This window comes from Eschscholzia californica, unplaced genomic scaffold (assembly GCF_041429995.1).
Source record: "Eschscholzia californica isolate CP2 unplaced genomic scaffold, dmEscCali1.0.p SCAF_1, whole genome shotgun sequence".
In the NCBI taxonomy this organism is placed as follows: Eukaryota; Viridiplantae; Streptophyta; class Magnoliopsida; order Ranunculales; family Papaveraceae; genus Eschscholzia; species Eschscholzia californica.
Genome location: NW_028238198.1, coordinates 73,144,108 through 73,159,009, shown reverse-complemented (window position 1 = coordinate 73,159,009; position 14,902 = coordinate 73,144,108). Strand labels below are relative to the sequence as shown.

The 14,902-nt window shown below is 34.7% G+C and overlaps 2 protein-coding genes and 1 non-coding gene across 3 annotated transcripts; 1 reads left to right on the top strand and 2 right to left on the bottom strand.

The window, feature by feature from the left end:
• The first annotated feature begins 9 nt into the window (after nt 1-9).
• LOC147568978 (potassium transporter 5-like) lies at nt 10-5,243 on the top strand. The gene is made up of 9 exons (XM_086655421.1): nt 10-407; nt 930-1,155; nt 1,259-1,516; nt 2,251-2,301; nt 2,394-2,654; nt 3,251-3,303; nt 3,516-3,630; nt 3,775-4,029; nt 4,210-5,243. The coding sequence occupies exons 1-9, from the start codon at nt 183-185 to the stop codon at nt 5,091-5,093; spliced, it is 2,328 nt and encodes a 775-aa protein (XP_086511547.1). The 5' UTR covers nt 10-182; the 3' UTR covers nt 5,094-5,243.
• LOC147568977 (protein PEP-RELATED DEVELOPMENT ARRESTED 1, chloroplastic) lies at nt 3,996-9,348 on the bottom strand. Its single transcript, XM_086655422.1, has 10 exons — nt 8,856-9,348; nt 7,898-8,053; nt 7,341-7,409; nt 7,068-7,238; nt 6,383-6,526; nt 6,114-6,266; nt 5,762-5,827; nt 5,591-5,650; nt 5,327-5,442; nt 3,996-4,203 (listed from the first exon to the last, which is right to left on the bottom strand). Exons 1-9 carry the CDS (start codon nt 9,177-9,179, stop codon nt 5,398-5,400), a joined length of 1,188 nt encoding a protein of 395 aa, XP_086511548.1. The 5' UTR covers nt 9,180-9,348; the 3' UTR covers nt 3,996-4,203; nt 5,327-5,397.
• Nucleotides 9,316-9,388, bottom strand: TRNAK-UUU (transfer RNA lysine (anticodon UUU)). The gene has a single exon. It is a non-coding gene; the product is annotated as a tRNA-Lys (tRNA).
• Between the last annotated feature and the right edge of the window lie 5,514 nt (nt 9,389-14,902).

Sequence of the window (14,902 nt, the reverse complement as noted above, 5' to 3'; positions counted from 1 at the left end):
GAAAACTTTGTAATTTTGCACGTGGGTTTTAATAGTAGTACTGAGCCAAATCAAGGTGACCTAGTTGGCTCACTAAACAAACCCAAAGAAAAAATGTAATTGAAGCGAGTTAGAGATGGAAGTTCTATAAAAGGGAAGCCTTCTTCATTACTTTTCTCATCATCTTATTCTCATTTGAAGTCATGGAAGAAATGAGAGATGATAGAGTTGTAGTTGATGTAGTAGAAATGGTAGAGAAAGAAAGTAATGTAAAAGAAGTTCATGAGGAAGTGAAGAATAAGGAAAGGGAGGATGAGTTTCATGAAGAAGATGAGTTACCTAAACAAGTGATATTGAAGAAATTTGTGAGATTTGATTCTCTTGATAAAGAAGCTTGTAAGGTGTCAGGAATGCCTACCACACTTAAGGTTGCTATATATATTTTAATCACCAAAACTTGAGGAAATTTATCTTGCGGTCTTAGTTTATTTTGTATCTCCATAAAAAAACCATGGAGAAATGTTATTTGGCCTGAAATTTGGGCCGATCACGTGACCGGATTCCATTGGTTAGGACAATCCTCTCTCCACATGGTCGGACTAATTGGAGTTGGCCACGTCAGCCCTCAGCTTGTGGTCGACCCCGAGTTTCGAATCAAATAGCAACTGTGAAAACTATTTATCTTGAAAAATTAAGATTTGTGAATCTCTCGACTAAACAGACTAGGGTTCAAATCTCACTGTTTTAAAACATCGTCAATTTAAGTGGATTTTTCTTCTTTTTATTTATTTATTTATTTTACTTGTCATTGGTTTAAGGTTATGAAGTTTGATTTCTTTTTGTTTTTGTCTTTAAAGTTGGTCTATTTTTGTCTTATGTTGTATTTTAAGAATGTTTCTCTAAGAATTTGAATTAGTGGATGTTACATCTGTATTTTTTTATGGTTATAGGCAACAACACTAGCTATGGTAATGAAGCTAGCATTTCAAAGCATAGGAGTTGTCTATGGAGATTTAGGGACTTCACCACTTTATGTATTTCCAAGTACTTTTAGTGATAGAGTCCCCACTCACAACAACATTCTTGGAGCTCTCTCTCTCATCATCTACTCTCTAACTCTTTTCCCTCTCATCAAATATATCTTTATTGTTCTTGGTGCCAATGACAATGGTGATGGTAAGTAATTAATTAATTACTTATTTACTCTATCAATAATCTTAATTTTACTTATCATGCATGCATTTTTGTTTTTTAATTTTGTGAGGGTAATTTATTGTAGGTGGAACTTTTGCAATGTATTCATTGATTTGTAGACATGCAAAAGTGTGTGCAATTCCAAGTACACAAACACAAGGAGTTGATGAGATGAAACTTTCATCTTATAATTTGAAGATCCCAAATAAGAATTTAAGGAGAGCTGAAAAGATTAAACAAGCTATGGAGAAAAGCCCTTTTGCTCAAATTTGTCTTCTCATTGTTGCTCTTCTTGGTACTTGTATGGTTATTGGTGATGGCATCTTGACTCCTTGCATTTCAGGTATACTTAGTCCCAAACTCTCTTCTTTCTCTCTTTAGTTTCTAATCATTTCATTCAGGCTCGGTTTTTTAGCAACGTAAATATAAGAATACAAAAATTCAGACAAAGAGAGATGAGAAAGTACTTAAGTACGTAGGTAAATAGGTGATCGTTTAAAACGAACTGCCTATATTCGAATTTGTCTAACTAGTGGACAAAATTGCTGAACTATATTACGAATACAATTCAAATGTGATAACAATACTTCGTGAGTGAATTTCTTGACTTGGTGAGTAAGACAAAGTGCATCTTGGTCTTTCTCTTTGATGAAAAGACTAAAATACCCCTTGTTTTGTTAGGACTTAGGAGGGAGTTTGTGGTGTGTGGATGACAATTACTTTATTTACTTATTGAGTCCAATGAAAATTGTAATCTGATCAAGGACTCACATGTGGTATTTTTCTAATTCTATCCAAGTTTTTTTAGGTGAACTCTTTCTTCCCAATCAAAGTGCATTAGAATCTCGTAGGCCCATCAAGCAGTTGCAGGAAACTTATAATTGAGTACATTGATCTTTAATATTTACATATATCCCCATATTAAAACCCTTATTAGTTAAAACCCCTTCACTTTATATTGACCCAAATTCTCAGGAACACAAAAGGAAACCCTAAAGAACTCAAGGCCTTAGCTTCATCAATAAACTTAAGAAGTTAAGTCCACTAATATTTGATTAATTTCGAGAATTGTCTCAGTTTTATCAGCCGTAGATGGAGTAAAAAGAATTGATACAAACTTGAGTCAAGGTATATACAAAAACAACTCTTTCATTTATGAAATTATTATAAAATATATTCAAAAACGTAATTATCCTAATCTCTATGGGTGTTTCTTCTAGATGTGGTGGTGGCAATTTCTGTAGTGATTTTAGTTGTTTTATTTTCGATCCAAAGATTCGGAACAGATAAAGTTGGGTACACGTTCGCTCCGGCTATTCTTATTTGGTATATATTGATAGGAGTCATTGGATTATTCAATTTGATCAAACATGAACCAATGGTGGTTAAAGCATTCAATCCAACTTACATATTTACATATTTCAAAGAAGATACAAAAGAAGCTTGGATTTCTCTGGGAGGAATTATCCTTTGTATGACAGGTAAAGAGAAAATTTATCATCCTCCATCTAAATTATAGTTTTAAACTAAAACAAAAATTCTACAATGTACATCTTTTTACCGACTTGTCTGGTCAAGGGTTTGTTAGATAATTTTAGGATTTAACACAGTACTGTCACATCAAGTTATTATGATACGCAGCATATGTCAAAGAAAAGTAAAATAGAGATATGACTTAACAGGTTACATCGGACCAAAACATAAAAGAACTAGAACGAAAATAAGGACAAATGTAAAATTATCAAAACGGCAAATTGGTCACCGAGGGGGATAAAGGACCATCTCCTTCGCCGTAACAAATATAGAGAGAGGGTGGGAGGAGGAAGAGAGAAATGATTGTGGTGGCAAGAGGTAGTGGTGGTCAGACCTTGTTGTGCTCAGAATTACTAATCAGAGATGGGAGAGTATGAGGAAGAAGATGAAGTCTTGTCGTCTCGAAAAATTTGCCAAAATCTACTATTTTCAAATTTTGTCAGAAATTTTTGTTGTTTCTCCTTCAAAATGAGGTCCTAGCTAAACTTGAAAATTAGGTAGTAAGAACCCCAATTTTGATGATTCTTCACATGCAATGAAACAGGAACTGAAGCAATGTTTGCTGATTTAGGACATTTCTCTGTAAGATCGATTCAGGTTTGACCACTTAACACTGTTACATTTTAGATTTTTGAATTTCATCTTATATAGAATACGAGGGTGTAACAATAGTATTATTTAACAATAGCATTACATTTTAATGAAAAATTAAATATACCATAACGACGTAAGAAACCCTACTCGTTTGTAGTTTGCCCAATTGACTTTTTTTTTACTTCAACTTCTTGATTAACTTTTCTTGCTTTCAGATTGCATTCACTGGATTAGTATATCCATGTTTACTCTGTGCATATATTGGACAAGCTGCATATTTAACCAAGTTCCCTAAAAATGCCTCAGATGCTTTCTACAAATCTACTCCAGGTAAATTATGTTTAATCTCAATTAGGGTTTCTACCCAAACAACTAAAAGTCTTAGTTAGTGTCATCAAAATTTTACTTTTACTCATTTCCTTCGATTATCTAAGTAATTACTTCTTTTTTTTTTCCTTTTGCTTCAACGAACAGAAGCGGTGTATTGGCCTATGTTCGCGGTAGCCGTGCTGGCATCAATCATCGCCAGTCAAGCTATGATTTCTGCGACATTTTCAATCGTGAAACAGTCGATGGCACTAGGTTGTTTTCCTCGAGTTCGCGTTATTCATACTTCTCCCAAACATGAAGGCCAAGTCTATATTCCTGAAATCAACTACTTGCTTATGGTAGCTTGTGTGTTGGTTACTCTTAGCTTCAAAGAAACTACTAAGATTGGAAATGCTTATGGTAAGTGAGTCGATCACGATACATAAAATTATCATTGTTCAATATAATAGGTACATACAAGTGCCAACTAGCTTAGTTGATAAATTCTTTTGTTGTTGATAGATACCTGTATTCTGATTCAGCCCGTTCTGGTCTCATGACTCTCATTAACTCGTTTATTGTTCTTCGACAAACCTGCAGGAATCGCAGTAATGGCAGTTATGTTAGTTACAAGTTCGTTGCTCGTTCTAATAATGTTAATGATATGGCAAACAAATCTTATCCTAATTTGTCTCTTCGTTTTGGTTTTTGGTTCGTTCGAGCTACTCTACTTCTCTTCAGTACTTTACAAGTTCAATAAAGGCGGGTACTTACCTTTAACTTTCGCCGGAGTTTTGTTCTTTGTCATGTATGTGTGGCATTATGTACAAAAGAAACGTCATAACTTCGAATTAGAGAAGAAAGTATCGACTCAATATTTAGCTAGCCTTGGCTCTGACCTAGGTATCACTAGAGTTCCCGGAATCGGACTACTCTACACTGAATTAACTCAAGGAATTCCTGCAATATTTTCTCATTTCCTAACAAATCTTCCAGCTATACATTCTGTGTTGGTTTTAGTCTCAGTAAAGTATTTGCCAATGAACAAAGTTCCAGTGGAAGAACGATTTTTGTTCAGACGAGTAGGCCCTAAAGAGTATAAAATGTATCGATGTGTAGCGAGATATGGGTATCGAGATATGAGAGTCGGAAATGAAGAATTCGAGAATTTATTAATGGAGCATCTGAAAATGTTTATCAGAACAGAGTTCGGGGAAAAATCGTGGCACGAAAATACAGAAGAGATGAGCAGAGGACAAGTGGTAGAAGAAGAGATTAGGTTTTTGGAAAGCTCAAGAAATTCTGGAGTTATTTACATGCTGGGTCATAGTGAAGTGAAGGCTAGTGAAGGTGCTTCTTTCATGAAAAAGTTTATTGTGAATTATGCTTATGATTTCTTAAGAAGGAATTTTCGACAAGGATTTGCAGACCTGCAAATTCCAAACAAAAACTTGTTGCAAGTAGGGATGAACTATTATATATGATTGAAATGACCAATTAGAAATCAAAAGGTTCAAGGGTCTTAAATCCTGTATAGGCTAGTAGGACGGTCTTGACAAATAATGCATTATATAAACATTTTCATATAAATTCAAGTTTCAAGTGATGAGAAGTTCTGTTCATCTCATATCAAACGGTTTCTTTATTTTGTTTATGAATTCATATCTAAGCATTTCAAAATTGGGATACTTAAATCTAGAAAGTTGAGATACATTACCTTATAAGTCAACGAACGGAGAGAAAAACCATAACAAGATGGTGCATGCCATTAATAGTATCCCAAGCAAACTAGAAAGCTATTTCTTCAAGAATATGGAGTGTTTTCTGATGAACCTGGAAGCATTTGAAATAGTTTAGGTCCGGTCTATGGATCACACAAACGCAAATATCGAAAACTATATAAACACGCAAAATAGTTGAACTAATTGAGGGTATTTTCCCGAACTCCGAAGGGAGTTGTAGAGTAGAAATGAGATATTACCCATTCAAGATGTTGGGCTGTGATGCCAGATTCTTTCCCGGAATAGATACCACCCAGTACCTAAAATTTTGGAAAAAAATAAGCATCATGAGCCTCTGAAAACCCCATAGATAAGAATTTAGATCAAATATTGACTACGAAGATTTAAGTAAAGTAAACGAAAACACGTACCTTGGAAACAGACTCGAGAAACATACCAGGGCGAACAGGAAGTGGTTTGCGTCCTGACACGCTACCCTGGGAAAGTTCCAGAGTTTAAATTTCAAAGTTATGCATACATACTTTCTTTACCCTGATCACAACTATATCATTCATATTTTTACATTATGATTCATGAGCTAATTTTGCTATTGTCATACTGATTGTTTTTATATATTATTTTGGCACTAGTATATGTGGTTAACTCGTTTGAATTCATCGTGACTCGGTTTGTAACTAACGAGGCCAAACTGCATAGCTCGTAAACAACGAAATAACAGCTACCATACAAAATCTAGCTATACATTGATATAATCGAACTTACTCTTCCGGAGATTCCACTAGATTTCTTTTCTGTACTTGCTTTATCTTCCTCCTCAGTGTCTGCACCTTCATCTTTTCCTTGCATCACATTTTTTATCATCTCTTCAACAGCTTTCCCAGGTCTCAACGCAACTAACTTCGTCAAAAAGTTTACCTGCATTTAACAAAGGGTTTTCGTGAACACGTGAATCATATTGGTTCTAACTAGGAGAATAATGTCTTAACCAAATGTGTAATACTTAGAAAGACAAAATATAGTAACAGCCCAACCTCTGCTTCAGGGAGAGTACTTAGACCACGGTCGTTTCTTTCGTCCAATAATCCACCTCCCATCATATTCCGTGCTTCTTCTCTTATCAAAACAAGCCTAGCAAGTAGTTTTCGATCAGGAATGGCAGGTCTAGATTCCATTGTCTGCAAAATAGTTATATAACTTTATAGGACTGCGAGGATCACTTGATAGAAACAATAAATTTAAAAGCACAGCTTAGTTAATTTTTCAGCTTCATTTTGCAGATAGCATGATAGAGCAAATAGAATGTCATCTTTTACTACAAATTTTTTAGAATTAATATGTGCCTTATCCACTTGTGAAACTAAGAAGCTAGGTCACCAATGAAATTTTAAGAAACTAGGTAAAAGAAATCAGTACTGACTATACCCATTTCATCAACTCCTGTTCATGCAATAGAAACAGAACTGGTACCCAAGATCTATCTAGTTTATGTATATCGTTCTCTTAACTCTTTCTCCATTATAAAAATTACACACATAACTATAAACTATAGCAACAAACTACCAACTTGAGCTGCAAAAGCTGTGGTTGAATCAGATTAGCAAGAAAAATAGAAATAGAGGAATAGTAACGAAAAGTGAGACCATGAATCTCCATGATTACTCTACTAAATCACCAAGAGCAAGATGCTATATAGAAAGCAAGATTATCCAGTATTACCTCTAGTAAGTCATCAGCTTGGTTTGCTATGTCATTTAGATTTGCCCCTGGGAGTTGAACTTTTGTACCATTCTTACTCTGAAATACACCACCTCCTGCAGCCACACGGCGTAGCAATTCATGTCTGCTTTCTTTTTGGGGAGTTCGACAGAGTAGCCCAATCACTTGAACCTAAACATTGAAAAGAAAAAGTAGCATCAGTTGATGAATGAATTTGTGTTGCTACAAGTTGCTTGAATGTTTCAAGTTTAGCGCCAAAGAACACAGCCTTACATGTGGGGGACATTGTTTGGTGAGATGGGATAAAACTGTCTGCTTGATAACCTCCAATAATGACTTGCGCTGGAAACAAGAACAAATTAGCAACTAATTATCAAAGTTCAGGGAAATAGACGTATCTACTAGGAGTAGGAAGTAACGTATCGGGAGTACATTTTTATTTACTATGTTCAAATAAAAATCATGGAACTGGGTACTGAACTTCGAAGAATTCACAGGGTAAATATTTTCTCGATCTTGTTATTTTCAAGAAAATTTATCTTATCTATTTACCCTTCTCTGTACAGTTGCATCTTTACTAACCTCAAACCCGGTGTCCAGAACCAATACATATGCCCGTCTTCATGTTACACACCCTAGAAGTCAGTTCTAGTTGTGTGACCATTCTGTTGTTTATTTCTAACCACAACTTATGTCAATGCTAAAAACCCTTCATACTTACAAGCCTATAGTAGCATTACCAATACATAAATGACGGTGAAGGTTCACGTAGGTAAAGTGGTAAACCCTCATTGAGAATTTAGAATTGTGCACTCCAAAAGATTTCATACCTTATCATCATAATCCTTCTCAGCAAGTTGGATCATGTAATCAAGCGCCATCATAAACCCGGACTCCATTTGATCAACTCTCTTACCGATGACTCCTTGTGCAGCTAGCTCAACAGCCACCTCTTCAGATGCTTCATCCATGTTCATGTCTTCCAACTTCAACAAAATATACGAGAGTTCACATGGTAAATGTTACTTGCCAATAAAAAACATAGTATCATGATATACATTACCTGGTATAAGATTCCCAATGAATGCTTTGCTAGGCATTTTCATTTATTGAGGACATATTGCTACCAATTTATACTTAGCTCGTGACTAGGAAGTAGAAAACACCTCCTAGAACACAGATAATGATCACTCATCATATGCAACACTCATCAATTCTCCTATTTTTTCAGACAAAGCAAATGCATCCGAGTATTTTTGTTTCTAAAGTTTCTTCAGCGGTAGACATTTAGAATAGACGTATATAGCAAGTACCTACTGAACAATGGAAACGACTAAAGTAATCCTTGTGGAAAAATGTCGAAACTTTTCCAAAATTTGCTACTAAGTTTTCTTTTTGAACTAAGATTTGCTACTAAGTTACTCAATTTTAAGCTCAAGGATGACCCACGTAGGAACAAGGTTAAACATAAAAGTAAGGGGAACCATGAAAACGTAAAGTCCAGTTTGATCGAACCCAAAAATATTCATACTTTCTGCTGGAGAAGACAGTGGGAACTACCAAAACCTACCAGAATTAGATGATTCGAAATCACTAAGTTTAGGCATATCAGATGATTCATCACTATATAGTTATCAAGTCATTCATTTACTTCAATAAGACAATAACAAACACTAAAAGAATCTCTACAGAAACCAAAACTAGCTAAATTGCAAAGAATTAAGACAAATTTTAAGAAATTGCAAGAGATTAGTTAATGGGTAAGCATAAAATGAAGTGAAAACTTACTAGCTTAATCATTTCTTCCAACACAGAAGTAACTTGTTCACCTCCATTAAGTAGAGCTTCATAATAAGAAGGGTCCCATTTCTCATCTTCTCCTTTCTCTTTAGTTTTTACTCCAAAATCTTCTTCAGGAAATCCTCCACCAACTTCATAAGCTGCTAAAAGTTTCAACCTAGAATTTCTTTTCTTGGGTTGGAAAGAGTGAAATTTTGCAGTGGGTAGAGAAGAAACAGATAATATTTGAATAGAAGAAAGTGAAATTGTTTTTGGGTTCAGATTAGAAGCTAAACAAGGACAAGCTGATGAGATAAATAATCTCTCTAACATCGTTTTTTAACCTAAAATTTTGAAACTCAAAGAGGGTTAGTGAACAGGGGTAGTGGGTGATTTCTAGAGCGAGAAATTTGTAGAGAGAATGAGAGAGGGAGGAAAAAATTTTAGATGACAAAAGCAAAAAAGGTAACGCCGTCTGTGGGAATCGAACCCACGACCACACGGTTAAAAGCCGTGCGCTCTACCAGCTGAGCTAAGACGGCTACGTTAGAAACTGTAGTGATTACATTTCATAACCTAAACTAATCACACTTGTTTGCAAAATTGGTTTTTCTTAAACAAGAAACTTTATTATGAATTATCATTATGGGTACAAGTTACAATATAAATCGAAACATTAACCCTATTTCAAACACCATAGACAATTAGACAATGTTGTGTGTTGCTAATGCTACTAATTCGTTATTATAGTCTGTTGTAGAGAGAGGGGAAAATGCATAATTTGCAAAATATAGAAGTTGTTGACACCAAAGCCCAAACTCATTAGAGTTCTACACTATATCGTATTATTCGAATCTACTGATATTATTATTATTTCATTATTGAAATCATATGACAACGACTTAGAAAAATAAACTTCCCATTTTAAGATGTAAGTGGTCTGCTTTTGACATCACACCATTTTCCTTTTAAGTTGATACTTTGGACAAATTACAATCATCCGCATCTCACTTGTAATATAGATATGTTTGTATGTACACTACGTACACATTTTGAGTAGAAATACTAACTTCGTGTTTAAAATGAAGTTGCATTCCACGTGGGGTGTGGTTGAAAAATTGGAGATTCCATATGAAATTTTAGTTTTTTTTGGTTGAAATGATACCAAATTTCAGTTGGATTTTTTTTCTCCAATAAGTAAACTTGTAAAAAACAAAACTCTTCTTTTAACACTTAAGGTCCGCCCGACACATGGAAAAGTATTTGGATGTGAAAATCAACTTTTTCTGATGGAAAATAAAGTTAAGTTTTTCTAAGTGAAATTAAACTTCAAGTGTTTGATAGGAATGTAGGAAAATAAGTGTACCTTTAGAAAATGATCTGCTACTTGGGCTTTGAGGTGGTGCCTTCATGACTCTTGCCATCATCTCATCTTATCTTCCTATAAGGCCAAATCGTTCGAGAGAAAGAGAGAGTTGATCGACAGGGAGAGATTACAAGTTGAAGAAAGATTGCAACCTTAGAGGAGGGACTCAAGAAGATTGAGGAAGGAATCGCCCCACGGTTTGCTCGATTTGCAAAGAATTATCATGAGGTTTTCAAGCTAAATATCAAATATTACCAGCTCTATAACACCCAACCAATTAAGAAAATGGTTATTTTGCACGTACCGGGTTTTGCAAAAGGGACATGACATTTTATTTTTTTGCAAAGGGGTCGTGGACTAGTGTTGACCAATTAAATTCTAACACAGTTAGATGTTAATACCGTTAATCTAACTCCATTACTTAAAAATATATTGTTACATTTAGGAAATTTATACGATTTCGCAAAGGTGGAAAATTAAGGCACCACGTGGAAAAATATTATTTCTCCAGACTTTCTAGAGTTAACATCTAAATAATGAATTTCATAACGTAACACATAATGAATAAATGATAGGAAGAAGATATATTATGTGGAACATAAAAAAAAAGGCAAAAATTTAACTTAACCATGAGAGAGAAAGTCTAAAAGTACATGAAGATCAACCTAAACTATACTCTGTCTACTCAAGTGAAATAGTTAGAAAATGAAGAAATTTAAGAAGTGTTACGAGGATTCGTAAAAAAGAAATTTAATAGAAAGACCGGAAAGCTAACAGAAAAAATCTAAGTTCTTCTCTCGTCGGCACAATCTATTTGTAAAATTCAATCAACAACATCCCTTTCAATTTTCGATGAAAATCGAAGGTGAAAGAACGAAAAAAAGAAGAAGAAGAAGGAGAAGATGAACTGAAGAGGTTCTCTTCTTGCAAAGAAAAAAGTGATAGCATAAGTTTGATCAATAGATTTTAATCATCCAAGTAGAGGAATAGTGTCCCTCAGATTGACTTGGGGTGGCCGTTACATCTACATAACGATGTTAAATATTCATGTAATGTGATGTTAAATTTAATACTCCTTATTTAACGGTCAATGCAGTTATTTAACGGTCAATGCTGGTCCACGACCCCTTCGCAAAATAATAAATAGTCATGCCTTTTCGCAAAACTCGGTATTTATATGTCTCTTTCGCAAAATAACCCTTTAGGAAATTAGAAAAAATGATCTACTATCAAATTCTTACAAACTTCCTGGATTTCTCTCTCTCTGACACTCAAATTGCTCAATTTCTTCTTATGATTCAGAAACCCTAATCCTTTTTTTAAGATGGAACCTCAATTTGTCAAATCTTGATTATTCATTCAAGATCTTGAACACAAAATCAATTACTACCTCCGTCTCAAAATGAATGACCTAATTTCTTTTCTGAGTTGTCCCATTTCTAAAAATAAAAAATAGAACTATTCGCTCTTTTCAAAAATACCCATTACTATCAATTTACTGATTACTTTATTTTAGAAGCAAGTTAAACCTTTTCATTTTATGGTTAAAAAGTTTATGAGGGTATAATTGAAAAAATCATGTTATTTTTTAAAGTCAAACTCTAATTAATGATTTTCCATTAAAAAGTTGGATTTTGAAAATTGAGAGTGCTACATGTACAAAATCTTTGACAAAATTCTCGACTTAATGACTCATTTTCATTAAAATACAAAATAATCAAAGTTTTTTAAAGTTTAACTTTGATCGGGACCTTTCTTTTAGAATTTAATTTGTCTAGAATCTTGTCAAAGATTCTTTGTACACTTAGCATTTTGAAAATAAGTCCTTCATTATGGGAGGGATGGAGTATATAAATTTAGGTTGAACTGAATCAGGTTTAGTTAAGTCAGAATCTAATTTTAGATGTCGTCTGGTAACACTAAAATAAGTTATTTTTTTCGTTTGTTCAAGTTGAACAGTATTAAAAATTAGTTTGGTAACATGATAATTTCCGACTTCCCTTAAGTTAAAATTTGACTTTCTTTTAAAGTTCAGAATTTTAGCTTTTGACTTTCAAGTTAAGTAACTTTACCAAAAAAAATTCTTAGTTTATCTCTGCTCCACCACCATAACTTTCACCACACCGTTATACCACCACCATACACCACCACCATACACCACCACCATACACCGCCACCGCCACCATACCTCTACCATCACCTTACATCCACCACCAATGTAGCTCAATCACCACCACTGTACCTTCACCACCGTCGTAAATCTGTCACCACCACCGTACCTACACCACCACCATTATACATCCACCACCACCGCCATTATATATCCGCTACTGTACTCCACCACCACCAGACCTCAATCACATCACAATCAACACCACGCTTCCATCACATACCTCCAAGACTCCACCACCCCCATTACCACCAATACACCACCACCTCTTTTAAGGAGTAATCATGAAAATTAATTTTAATTAGAATCCAAGTATCAAAGAAAGAAAAAAAAGTAAATTACATTATCAGACGAACTTTTTCACTTATAAGCAACATTTTTGATAGTTTATGGTGTTCTTTCTGCAAGTTAAGTTGTTTTCGATTTTGGAAAGTAGGAGAAGAGAAATAGGTAGTAAGGTTGGGGAAGGGGAGTTTTCAAAAGCAAGTAACAAAGCAGGCAAGTCAAGCAAGCCCCGCCAAGCAAGTTCTCGCTAGCCAGTTGAACATAACGGTACAGAACAAATCAAATAGGGATCAGTAGCCGAAGTTGCTAGATGAAGAAATAGAAATGGGAGGGATCGACCCGGAGGTAGATTCTTATAGTCTAGAATTAGAAGACGATTCTTGGGAAGGCAAATGGGGAAACGGAATGAGGGGAATGAAGGAGTTAGTAACTTAGCACTTGAGGGAATGATTGACTCCCCCTTCACAATTCAAAGGTCCTATCTCGGGACTAGAGGAACAAAAACGGATGTCCCTCGCTATTACTTTGGTCCCCGGACGGGCTGCTTTTCTTCAAGTAGGGTATGTCTCCATACATTTCCTACTCTTGTCCACTATCTAAAATGGCGTATGTCTTTGTCTTCTCGTATTTGTGTTCTGCTCCTGTGGGAAAGACAGAAGAAATGCCTTAGATAATAGGACTTACGTAATAGGGCCACTTGGAAGTAAGGAATTAATGCCTTACATAATAGGGCCACTTTGACTTGACTAAATAAATTATTTCTTGTTTTACTAGCAACTCAGACCTGATACTAAACGATCGCTTTTCTTTATGGTCTCCTCAAAAGCCCAACATAACGCATTTGGAGGGTATAAAAAAAGAACCACCAGAATTAGACCCGTAAACTTCTTACTTTGTAAAGTAAATGAACTTCTACTACAAGCAAAAGTACTTATACTTTTGGTTGTCAAACAACACCTTAATATCTTTAGTCCTAAACTCATGTTGTTAAGCTAACATGAAGAATCCAAGATCATGGAAGAGAGATGGAGATGTGGGGTTGCCAGAGTTTCATCCATGAGAACGCTTCGATTATGTTCAGGACGATTCAATAAGTAAGTTATTAGATTTAGATTCGTCGTCCTTTCTTCCTTAAACACGAATCAACATTGCGTCCATGGAATGGAACAAAGATTTAGAAAGAAGCTGATTAAAGGGGGATCCCGTGGTTACCCAAAAGATGACCGAGGAAGAGAGGGAGATTAGCACAGGAAGAGAGAGTGTGTGATTTTTGTGAGGGCGAGAAATTAGTTTTCCCATCTTTTTAGTGAGAAAATTTTCTGACGTTTTTTCCAACCTTTTTTTTCCAATGGAAACTCAACTTTCTCACTCTTCTACCCTTATCAAACAATGAAAATTTGACTTTTCTACGAAAATCGATTTTCTCAGCTGACTTTCCCACGTATCAGACAGACCCTTAGAGCAAATAGAAGAAGGGTAAAATGATCTACATTAAATAATACTTTTTCTAAATGAACCTAAATGGTTATCTATTGAGTGGATTGTTTGCTCTAAGTATTTATAAATAATAAAATTTTTTTACATTAAATTACATTTGTTACAAACACAACAAAACATTAAGCAACAAATATTGAACTTCAAATCGTGTAATCTCTAGTCTTGAAGCAGAAAAACTAAACAACCTAATTGATTCGATTATCCAAGACTAATAGTTGTTGGATTAATAGTTCTAGACAATAATGGGTTGAAAATATCAAATTACGAAAAAGGCATTGATCGCGTAAACTAATGGTTTTATTATACCATACTTTCTTTATTTTTGTTTTAACTGCATTATACCATACTTACTAACTAAAGCTACATCTCATTATTTAAAACAATTTTCTAAAATGATTTCAACATTATTTCATTACACTTAGTTCAGGGTTGAGCACCCCCTATATGTTTGAGAAACTTTTGTGATTTGAAGGCACCCAATCAATGTGACCGCGATGATCGCAAGCTTCAAATATACTCATGATTATAATATATGAATCTATACCAAACTGTCCGAACGAAGCAGAAAAAGTTAACTGAAGATAAGTATAGTAAACATTGGAAAGCACCAAATGATAGTTTGGTGAAGGATCAAGATCTGACCGACCCCGACAAGTCCAATTTAGTCCTGAGTGACCTTTCCAAACTAATTTCTACTTCCCTATTTTTCCATAACAAAAGAATTAGTTACTAGGAGTA